Here is a 12,390-nt window from a genome sequence, read left to right as displayed (position 1 = left end):
AGTGAATGCAGTCATATGTAACTATTTTAACATAGATAATTCACAGATGGGGACATAAAATATTTATCAAGCAACTGAAAGTGATGATCGTTTCTAGGCTTTGAAGAATGACATTAACCCAGTCATCAATGTGGGGATTCCATCTGAGAGTACAGTATATTTACAGAGGCAATAAAACCCTGAGAAAATCACAACAGAACTGAAAAGGATGACTGCACTTGCAGTTTTCATATAACTCAGATATACTCAAAATAGAACCGATAAAATAGCAGTAAAAATTGAAGGAACGAATTTTCCTTATAACAACATTATCCAAAGAAGCTGTAATGTAAGTCAGCTACTAAGATAAATTTTGAAGAGTAGTGCAATTCCACACTTAAGCTAATTTAAATTACGCTCACTATGTTTTATCAGAAACATGCACTTATACTTCATTCTAAAATTGAAGGCCCATCTTAAGCCATAACCTTTAGATTTTAACAATTATCTAGCAGCTTTCTAGCTCAAGATAATGACTAAAGGTCTGAATGCACTTTATGACAGACGACGAAAGCTATGAGCAGAAGAATAACCTTTGAAGAAACATGCAACACGGATTCACTGCAAACTAAATAAAAACTTACTAGAAGTATGCCACCACTGTGGTTTCTCTCTGTTATGGAACCCAGACCTAAATAAACTGTTAAACACTTAGTGTAAAGGTATGCCAAACATTTCTCAGAACTTTCTTAAGGTCCCAACAAAGAACCAACCTTTTTTTTTTTTTTTTTCCCTTGCAAAATGAGGCCTAGGTTAAATATTTTATTTGGCTCCTCAAGATGGACTGAGAAGTCGGGCACTAGCTCCAGATCAGTTCTTGGACTCACATCAAACATAACCCTGTCATTTATCCAGTCAGTCAAAACAATGTTTTCCATCTAAACCTTTAATGTTTATGTCCTGAAAAACTGCTAATTGAATCCAGTTCTTGAAATCCATTTTTTTAATCTATACCATCTAATTTAGAGATAATGAACAGAAAAGATAAGTATTATACAATGATTGCAAAAGGAATCCTTTAACACTCACATAAGACTGTGAGTTTCATAAAGCCAAAGAAAATTAAGTTTGAGAATAAATGTTTAAAAACACTGCAATATACAGATTCTTTCAATTCCAAACAGTTTTAGAATTCAAGAGTCCTTACACTGCTTTTCCGATCAAAAAGGGTAATCGAAACCACACAGAGCACTCAAAACTCATTCTAGGCAAGAACTCGCAACATGTCAGTTCAATTCATAACATTTAATTCAGTGTTTATAACAGCTTTCCTTAAACATGTAAAACTTCCTCACAACAAATGCCCTTCTGTGAAACAATATGCAATTAACCAAAGCACAAAATACCTCCAGCATTTTTAACTTGAGAAATAGGCTGATGTTTCATATAAACTTCCAAAAAAACAGAACTGGTACTTGGCAACTGCAAACAGCTGCTGGAGCTGGAATAGGCCCCATAAAGACAATTTTGTCTGCATCCTGTGTTCTACATATACCCTGCCTAAAACATATGATGACAAAAACTCAGCAGCACATCTTAGTGCTGTATCTGCTCCTTTTTGGAAATGACTGCACAGTTACACCTCTCCCAAAACTCAGCAAGTAAAATTGCTGCTTATTTCTTGCTCACAGTTATAATCCCCCATAACATATTTATACTGTCACAGACAGATGATTATATCCTTAATCCTTAATGAAAATAAAACAAATATAGAACATGAAATCCGAAGGTGAAAAAGGCAACTCCCGAAACAGGTATTTTCCATGCTTTTACATGAGGTTCCAAACCATTTGTTACATTTCAAAGATAAAGCAAGTCTGAACACTCTGGAAGAAGAAAAATAAAATAAAAGTAAAGCAATAACCTAAAGAGAAAGCTACAAAACACACCGTGAAACCAAGGCAGCACTGTTCCATGCATCGGTCCCAGTTATGCTTATTTTAAGAGTCTTATTTCTAAGTGCAATATACAGACACTCACAAATCCCCATGAAAACTAGATTACAAATTTAGACCAAATATTTCCAGAGTAAAGCATAAGCATATACATTCATTTTCCCTGTGATATATATATATATATACACTTTAAAAAACTAAGAAAACACTTCTTTATTAGATATTACCCAAAAATATTTCAGATGCACATAAAGTAAACATACCAACTCTCAGAATTTTTTAAGACTTATTGGACCTTCTTTGCAAGCAGAATCATCATCCTGCTAAAACACACTATTGAAGAGACAACAAAACTAGCAATATTACCTATTATTTCCTAATCTCTCACTTCCACACAGTGACAACTTAGAACACGATGTCTTGTTTTCAGGGAAAAGGTCTATGGTATTTTTCATTGCCCTTTTAGGTCTTCTGTATTTTTTTAATGAAAGCTCCAGCAACATTTTCAAGATTTTCTCCTCTAAACCTATTTACCTGGGTTCTTACTACTGTAATATATATATATATATGTAAGTAAATAAAATAAAAATAGGTACTTCTGGGATTTAGCAATAGCTTATTCCCCTTCTCAGCGTGCAGGTGAAGAGTTCTAGTGATATCTAAAAACATGAGAGAAGACGAGGGGTCTTTCCTGAGCAGGGATGAACGCAACTGAGGTGGATACGATTTTAACTAAGGAAGTCGGCTTGGGAGGGGGGGAAGAAACACAAACAAAGAGATCAAAACAAAGAGTGTGACAGTCTCAAGTTCACACTGGGCAGAAGAAGCGAGGAAATAATAATAATAATGATGAAGTTGGGGGGTGCTGCAGGGCTGAGGGAGGCAGCGCCGAGGAGCTGGCAGCGGCCGCCGGCCCCCGCCTCAAGCCCCCGGGCCCGGGCGGGCGGCAGGGCCGTGCCGGGCCAGGCCGGGCCGGGCCGGGCGGCCGGGAGCAGCTGCCCGGCGCTGCGGGGCGCAGACATTTTCCTCACGACGCGCTCCTCCGCGCGGCCGCCGCGAGGGGACGGGCGGGGAGCGACGCCCCTGCCCGGCGGAGGCCGCAGAGGCGGCTCCAAGCCCAGGTTCAATCTCAACTACGCGCCGAGGCCGCTCGCCCCCAACGGCCGCCTCGCCTCGCCTCGCCTCGCTCCCCGCGCCGCCTCGGCGCCGCCTCGCGCTCTTCGCCCCGCGCCCTCGGCGGAGGCGGGAGGCGGCCGGAGGTCCCCGCCGCGCTCGCCCTCACCTGTCAGTCGCAGCTTGACGGGCCCGTTGCGCCGGGCCCCTTGGTTGGACATGTCCCCGGCGGCTCCTTGGGCTCGGCGCTGCCTGGCCCGGGGCTCCCCCTGCCTCTGGGTCCGGGAAGGGAGACGGGGCGGGCAGGGGGGAGGGGACGGGCTAATGGAGTCGGGCCGGGCGCTCAGGGCAGCGGCAACAGCAGCGGCGGCGGCGGCCGCCGCTGGAGGAGGAGGAGGCGGCGGAGGAGAAGCCCGGATGTGCCCAGCGTCGCCATGAGCGGGGCCGGGGCCGAGGAGGAGGCGGAGGAGGAGACGCGGCCGCGTCGCCTCCCTTCCCCGCCCCCCCGCCCGCAGCCCGGGCGGCGAGAACAACAAAGCCGCGGCCGGAGCCGCGGGACGGGGCCGGAGCGATCTTCCCTCTGCTCCCCGGTTACGGGGCTTCCCCCGCAGGCTCCTTCACTTCTCCTGGAACGATTTTCCCCCTTCCCGGGCAGCTGCGGCATGGAAAAGGGAGAAGGGAACTTGGCCATGAGGCGGTGGATCCACCACTTTGAACTGGGTCTCCAGTTTCTGAATGTGAAAAATCGGGGATGGCAGCACAAAAGAACCTGCGAGCAGGCGCTTGAAGCCATCAGGCCCTGCAGAGGTGTCTGGTGACGCTGCTGAGAGCGGGCCGCGCTCACCCGTGGGGTGGAAACCATTACCCCTTGGGCGGCCGGCGCTCAACAGGAGCGCACGGGCGGTGAGGGTGAAGCGGCATCCTCGGGAAGGGGAAGGGAAGAGCGGCCTCATGCCTGTGCTGCATGGCCTGGTGTCGCTCCCATCCCCTGGAGGAACCGTGACTCTTTGAGGGGCTTTGCAGCGTGCAGAAGGCCACGAACGACAATGGGGCCTTCCAGGAGAGCCCTGGAGGTTGCCACGGTTGCCTTGATACAAGAAGGCTGGACTAGCTAATAAATCACACACCTATTCTTACTAATAACCCTACTAATATTTTATATGCTTAGCACGCAACTCATCAGCAGCATCATGGCACAGGCAGCCTGTGGAGTGTTGCCACACAGGTAGTCACAGATCATCCCATGGGTGAGGATGCGAATGGAGGATGAAAATATGACCCATGCTGCACAGAGTTTATCGTATCGCTTCTACCTAACCCAGGCAAAGTCACCCAGAAGGTAGAGCTGGACCATAAGCATGCCTGGAGTTGTCTGATCTGGACAGACCATGGTGTTTGGGCCATATTAAGTCAAATCTGGGTCTGCTTAGAAGTGGGATATGGTCTGGGAGCTCCGGGTTGTGCAGACACAAATCTCCCTCCCTCCACAGCATGCTGCAAGCAGCAGGCTGTTCCAGGAGGAAGAGCTCTGTTTTCCTGTAGCAGTGCCACTGTTGCAGAGTTAATTCACCTGGGAATGGAAGAATCCTGGGACGGAGCCCCTTCCTCTTACAGAACTGTTTCTCTTTCCTGTGCAATACCTATTTAATAAGAAAACTAGCAAAGGAAAGAGAACTTAAAATAAGTAAAACAAAATTTACTTCAAAGTGCAAACATACCTGATAATGTTATGCTTTACGTGCTGTACTGAAACGGTTAAAAACTTACTTCACGGTTACGTAAATACACATACACACACACACACCTCAAAGACATTCCAGGCGTCCTGGATTCCTGCATCAACAGAAAAAAAAGTCAGCTTTAATAATTTAAAGTCATATTAAAGTTTCAATCTCTTGCATATTCATGCAGGCAGGGTATTAGGCTTTTGTAAAACCAACTGTACAAAGCAAATGGCAGCTGCTTTGCAAATATTGCAACATTACCTGGCCACCGAATAGAAAAACAAAATACGAAGCCGCTTTTCACATGCTTCGCATATTTCTAGGCTACAGTAGATTTTTCTAACATGTAATGATTATTTGTTTCTAGTGTCTTGCAGTGCACTCTGGCCCCAGCATGCAATAATTATGATATAATTTGACAAAAACATTTAAGACTGGATTAAACATAGTAATCTACTTTGCTACATGATCTTTTTCTAATCGATAATTAGCGTGAAAGATATTAATAGCAATGACATTTTTAGAAAATATTGGGATTAAACACAGCATTTGATTGCTCAGTAGGTATATGAACATTTTAATGTTTTCATTAAAAGTGCTTTTAAAAAGTCATGAACTATAATGTAATCTCTTGCAGACTTTTTGGAATGCAACTTACCAAATTATAACATTCTAAGATTATTGAACAAGCTGCTCATATTGTAATGAAAATATAGTTCAAGTCTTGCGGTATTAAGTGACAATTAATGCATTTGAGTTACTATATGTTTTGACTGCAAGAAAAGGGTCAGGACTATGTCCTCTATCAAATGATGTAAGTAAAAAACAGATGAGGTTGCACTTGCACAGATAAATACATCAGATGCACAATGCAGTCCTCTTTCTGGTTTTGTAAGAGCATTGCTATGGACATTGGCTGGATGTTCTACACATTTTTCTGTCCCATTTTATTTCACAATTCTATAGGCTAATCAAGATTTCTATTTGTTTTTCCCCTTCACTGAGTGAAATTGCTAAACAGAGTTTAGGAGTAGAAGCCCAGTGCAGATCTGAACCTCTGCAAAAACTGCAGTGAGCAGCGGTCAGGAAGCATCGCAGGGTGCCAAGAGCTGCAGGCCATGTGGGAGACCAGAGACACTGACGATACCTGAAGGTAATAAAAGAATTCCAAACAAATTTCAGGACCCAGAGAGTTTCTTGTGCCAGTGCTATCCCTTAAGTTCTCAAAATATCCTTACATTAAGGTAGTAGCTACCTGAGTGATCTTGCTTCGGTTGTATAAGCCAAGCGTTTACATAAATTTTGTTTGGGGGTATTTCCATTTCCAGGGTGAGAATAGGCTTTACACTTTATAGAGCTCATCTTGTGAGGTAAGCAAGTAAATATCAGCCTTTACTGCCGACAAGTGATCCGAGCTTCACTCAAGGCTGATATCATCGAGCAACAAATCCTTTCAAGATGAGGTAGCTAGCGCGGATCCGGAGGGAAGGGAGTGCCTTGCATCACCCCACAGCTCACTTTCTGGATGGCGGCCTCACTGCTGGACTCAGGAGGGAGTTCCAGGGGGAGTAAAGGGGTATATAAGATCAACCATCTTTAGGACTCTAGTTAGAGTTTGAGCAACACTCCAAAAGCACAACGTAATGTAGTGGTTGGTGTCATGTTAATAAAACTTTTGAAAAAAAAATCTGTAGAACTACAAAAACTTCTTTTGTTCCATGGCTGCACAAAAAAGAGCTTTGATTCCTGAATTTCCCAATAGGCAGAAAAAGAAGGCTTTGCATTCAGATAGTTCTCAAAGGATTTAGAGGTTTTGGACACTGGAAAATGTGAACAAACGTCTTTAACCAAATAGTGCTCATTTTCAGAAGAGGATATTTGTAGTTACCTTCTTTGAGACAAGATCCTCTCTGTCGTTAGAACAAGCAGAATATATTGGAAACTCATTCTTCAGCATGTGGTATGTGTTCAAAGCACATCAACATGTAAGAATTACATTCAATTTCTTTCTGTATAGAGGTTTAATCGCACCACATTCCTCTAGCAGTAATGAGAGCTGGCTAGTGTTATACCACATTCTTCTCTAGCTTCTGTGATGATATCAGGAAAGCAAGAGAGTCCTGACCCTATTGGTAAGCTTTTGTGAATAAACAGTATTCTTCATTAAAACAACAACAAAATAGTACACTTAAAATCCTGTGTTGCATTTCTTCCTACTAGCCTTTCTTTACACAATTTCCAATAGCCTATCCTGGTGTGATTTAGAAACGCCATCACTACAGATGATAGCGTTAAAACAATCAGAGGAGAATTACGCTGCTATTTTCTTTTTCTCTGTGATGTATTCCCATTGTGTTTGCAACTGCTAATGCCAAATGCCTGTTTCTACCACCTAGCAGTCTAGCTCTGAGAAGAAAGATATTATAGCATCATCACCTAGGCCCATTAGGATTTATTGGGTCCAATTTGATTTGCAGAAAAATAAAATTGAAATCTTTACACAAGGCTGATCTTATTCTTATCATTTTTTATCATATTTTTAATTGAAGTTCTGTCTATTTTATAAAAAACAACTCTTTGAAGTAATGAACATTTATGCTATTAGTTTCTCTGTCCCTTTCCTATTTTGCCTGATTAACTAATTCACTTTCAAGGCATTCCTGTTTACCTCATGCAAAACCTCATTAGAAAGAGATTTGCTGGTTTCCTGCCATCACACTGTGTTCCACACTAACATGTTCTCCCTGTCCCAAGGCCATTTCCATGACAAACAGCAAGGGTCTTCAAAGCAAGGACTCTCTCTTGTCATGTTAATGCAGTGCCGAATACCAAGCAGGTCATACCTGAGCTGATATCCCAATACACTACCCAGTAAAAAACTAAACTTGCGACATCAAACTCAGATACCAACATCTTATGAAAACTGGAACCTGGACAAACTATTTCTCAGAAATGCAATGGCCACAGCGAGCCATTTCCTTTAAATATAGGCAAAATGCTTACTGTGATGAAATAGTAAGAGATGCTCTTGCTTCACTGTCTGGAAGATAATGAAACAAAAGGTGCCTTGATTTTGCTGGCCTTATTCAGTCTGCAGAATCTTTTCCTGCCTCACTGATTTCCACAGATCACAACTTCCTGATGTCACCTAGAATGCAGCTCTCCTGCAGACTCGCTCAGCCCCAATCTACTCCATCAACATCTTTGACTGCCAAGGGCACCATTCTCCTTGCTTGTCCCTTTGGCAGTTTTTTTCTTGTAATCTTTCTTCAATCCTTTCATAACTTCCTACTATAGCAAGGGTACTTTCTAAATTCATGCAGATTCAATCACATTTTTGGCTTGTACCTACATGGATTTCTGTGCTCCATGCCGTTATTTTATCATTGACGCTGCTGCTACTCCATACCAAAGCATCAAGCTCACCTACTGAAGTTATATAAGCGCTTCTGCATTTGAGGAAGGAAAAGACAGATTAATTTTGTACAACATTCCTTATTTTTTCTTTTTATGAGTATGAAAATTGCAAGGCTGGAGCACTGTTTTAGATGCTGAGAATTATGGTGGACCAAATAACTACATTAAGGCATTCAGATGCATATGCCCAAATATCTGGTTTAAGCCTGACATTACTACAGAGAGGCAGAGGGAGTTTACCCAGCAATAGGAGACACCTATCCAAGTTATATGATGAAGAAACATGTCTAGACAGACTCTGGTTCTCACTTAGACTCCCTTTGGCATGCAGAAACAATGTTTATGCAAGAGGTCAAGATTCAATCCATTTCTAAGCTAGAGATCACGATGAAGCTTTTCAGGAGAAGAAACTCGGAAGGAAATCTCCACCCATGTGCCAGCTACTGAAAAAGGGGACAGCAGCTTGGAGCAGCAGACACCATAGCCCTCTGAGACAGGATGCGTCTTGGGGAAATGATGCGTCTCTGAAGGGAAATGACTGCAGCTGTGGCTACAAAAAAGGGAGGAAAAAAAAAAAAAAGAGCTCCTATATCACAGGATTTTCCAGTGGTTAGTCACTAAGATAACTTCTAAGTCCATCCATCCAAAACAGATTAGTAACTGATGCACAGATATTCCATGCACTTTAGCCATCTTATTTCCTCATGACGTCCTGCGGAGCAGCGCTATCCTGATCTGACTTCAGAAGAGGCAGATTTTAAAGAGTAGATAGGCACTGATGCAGAATAAGTAGATGCAGTGCATTTCACGTTATTGCTAGCTGGAGGCTAGAACTCACTTTCTGAAAGAGGTAAATTATCATTCACATAAATGAGAAACCATGCCCTGACATTTGGGCAAATGATGGGAACTCAAATGTATTTTATTCTTCACACCTGTGTTCCAATCCCAGCCCTGTTCACTGCTCCTGGATGTATCGTGCCCCATAACTCCTGAGTTACAGGTTTTGCACAGCATTTTTAACAGGCTAGCAGAGGAGGCAGAGCCTAGTTTCAGGTGCTAAGTGTTACTGAACACTACTAAGATGTCCTGAATTGCATGTTCCATCATGTAAGCACTCCCTAGGCCTTTCTTGGATTGCGCTGTGGATGAAGCAATTGTAGAATCTTATCCTTGGAAGATTTATTTGACCAGTATAAACAGGTCCATAAAAAACTAACATCTTAGAGAAAGACAGTTGGAAACGGTGTCCTCCGAGTGACATGTATCAAGAAGTTACTACTGCACTGCAACATCTGTCTTCAGATATTGGCTGATTCAAATTGACACAACGTGTGTTTGTCCCGGCAGTATTCAGCCTAGACAAATGAAGTGTTATCAGAAAGACTGTCAGGCCAAGCAACTATTTAAAAGAGTTGACATATAGAACTGCTTTCAACCAAATCATATTACTTAGCTACTAAGGAAATAGCAACTCTTCTCCAATCTTTCCTATCCCCTGTTGCCCAGTGTCAATTTGAAATAACAATTCTGTTGTCTGCGAGAGATGAGCTGTGAGATCTCCTGTGCTGTACGGCTCTCCAAGTCTTAATTACGCTGATGCTGAGAGCAGGGTGCCACTGACATCGATGCCAAAAACTGACTCAGTCCTACTGCTATAAATTCACCCCTTAGACACTGTTTATCAACAGTGATGCATTGGAAGGTAGCTGCCATATTAAATCAATCTCCTGGTCTGCCTAGTTAGCATCCTGCTTGGGCCGCAGCCAGTATTTAATGCTTTGGAAGAAGTAAAAAATGTGCTATGATGCACCTTCCATCTCTGCAGCCAAGTAAAGCAGAGATGCTTTCCTGAATCCCAAAGAATTCCAGAATATTATCTGATAAGTCTTCACACTTTGGCATTATTAACTTGTTCTCATTAGTCTTTGTTACTTATCTAGATACTCAGGGATTAAACCCCCATGTTTCTGGCTTTACAGAATTTCATAAGTGTCAGGGGTTAAGATGAGGTTTTTAAGGGGGCCAATTTTTCTCATACCGATCTATTGTGGGGACTGTATGAGGGCTACTGGAGGCAAATACTGACACAGATATGCAATGAGGTTGGTGACAGACTCCTCCATGTAGCTTTCCCAAGAAAGGAAGCACCTTGGAGCAGAGTAAACCATTTAAACTAAAGAGCCCTCACCTTGTATTCTGTCTCTTCAAGCACACAGAAGTTTTCATGTGTCTCAAAAGTTTCATCTAGAGATTTCAGCTCAAAGGATGAAATTAATTCCAGGAGAATTATCAAATTATAATGATATTATGTACAGGTCCTTGACTCTGCAGGGCTCAAAGACAAAATTAGGAAACAAGCCTTAACCCTCACAAGATTATAATCTTCTGCAAAAAGGAAGCAAGGACTAGGATGCAGAATAAGTAGACCCAAAATATGTGCACACATATATACCCACGTGGCTTTATGAATTACTGAACAGAACCAACGCTCGCCAGCTTCTAAAGCACTAAGGTTAATCCTCCCCTCTTGGTTTCATGTTAACAAAATTGTAGACATCTATAAACACATTACATAAAACAACTCTATAAATAATTTTACTGCCTGATTCCATTTAATAAACAATCCTCAGCCCCCCTCCATTAACCCTTCTTGAACTGCAGCAATATCGACCACATTTGAAACCCGTACTAGCTTCTTTTGCGCTTTCCTTTAACAGGATCAGCCACAGGTCCACCATGAAAGTGATTTAAAAGGATTTAAGATAGTTACCTCTAAAAACAGTTTCATCCTAGAAATGTCAGAGTTGCAAACCAGATGAAAATAGCACAGGCAATTAAGTAGGTTAGTAGGACTGATAAAATGCCACAAGTAACTTAAAGCAAAATCTGTCACCATGTATCTTGAATCGTTCTTTTATTCCACTCAAATCCTTTACAAATGTAACAAAAAACCTCCTTTTTTTTTTTCTCCTTTCCTTGAGGATCAATTGGTCTGATTAATCAGTACATGTACTAAAAATATGAGGCCTTATTCCTGTAATCAGATGTAACCATCCTGCAAGCAGATGCATACAGCCTTTATACTCATGTGCATTCAATTCACTGACTGCAGTTTCACTTTTTGAGCAAATGCCATATCTAATTTGTTCTGCAAAGTGCATTGCACAGTTTGGTTGCTACGAATATAACAAGCACTTGGAATATATTGCTGGAATGACATTATATTTTGATTTGAGTTTAGTCCACTGTTGGTTAGCTATGAGGAAGCAAGCTTTCCATTTACCTAAATATTTTTTGTCATGTTTGTTCATGACTTTCTGTTGCTTTTAACTATGGCATATTAAATTCTGTTGACCACTACAAATCCACTGTGCAATATAGCATATCAAATTCTGTATTTTGCAGCAACTTACAAATACTTTGCTTATAATGAAAAAAAAAAAAAATTTAGATGTAGTCTGGACAAAAACTGTTTGCAGGAATGGTCTGGATCTAATGTTTTTAATAACTTGCAGGATTATTTAGTTGCTATTAAAATGTTATTTATTAAAAATGTACATTAAAAATGTAAAATTATTATTCTTTCTCAAACCTCTCCTTTTTATGTTCTGACTTAAATTAAGTCTTGAGCATTTGGTACCGTTCCTCCTCCAGTTACTGTTTTTCTTTTCTAATCCATGTCTGGCTACAGTCTGCAGGTGTGGATATGCACTTAAGTACAGAGGGGATAATAACTGCAGTTTGGGGAAATATGTGTATTTTTTTCTCTGTGTAGGAAAAGAAAAAAGATTCCTGCTTAATTCAAGTTAAATTTTGCCAAGCTGCTTTTTAAAAATGGAATGTGAATGCCCAGGCCCTGCCGCCCCGCTTTACATTTCTATACTGGTAATGTTCTCCCTATTGTAAGAGAGATGGACTGCAACAATGTTATTTTTTTGAGCCATTAGGGGAAATGAAATGACATATGGAGAAAATTCAAGTCCCTCCTTGTTCTTAGAGAATCTATCCAGAAAGTCAGAATGCTGAGTGCAGTCCAAGTGTCATTTCCTGCTCAGAATTGGTAAGGGGAGTTGAGGGTGGGAAGAAAGAGGGATCTGTAACATTAAATTGCTGCTTCTGATTAACAGTCACATTCTGCAAATGATTTCATAGTATTGCTTTGAACAGAACTGAATGTCTACAGCCCAAATATGTGTAGC

At 41.7% G+C, this 12,390-nt stretch overlaps 1 protein-coding gene across 2 annotated transcripts in view; it reads right to left on the bottom strand.

Moving 5' to 3' along the window:
• Positions 1–3,481, bottom strand: part of SMURF2 (SMAD specific E3 ubiquitin protein ligase 2) — a 51,225-nt gene extending 47,744 nt beyond the window's left edge. For both annotated transcript variants that reach the window (XM_088537840.1, XM_088537847.1), the window contains exon 1: positions 3,217–3,481. In XM_088537840.1, coding sequence (XP_088393966.1) covers positions 3,217–3,268 — 52 coding nt within the window. In that variant the 5' untranslated portion in view covers positions 3,269–3,481. The remainder of the gene's footprint in view (positions 1–3,216) is intronic.
• Between the last annotated feature and the right edge of the window lie 8,909 nt (positions 3,482–12,390).

The sequence above is a fragment of the Tinamus guttatus genome, unplaced genomic scaffold, assembly GCF_059628265.1.
Source record: "Tinamus guttatus ecotype Peru unplaced genomic scaffold, ASM5962826v1 Tinamus_guttatus_pri_ptg000045l, whole genome shotgun sequence".
NCBI lineage: Eukaryota > Metazoa > Chordata > Aves > Tinamiformes > Tinamidae > Tinamus > Tinamus guttatus.
Note: the sequence above shows the minus strand (reverse complement) of the source record. Positions and strands in the feature narration are given on the sequence as shown.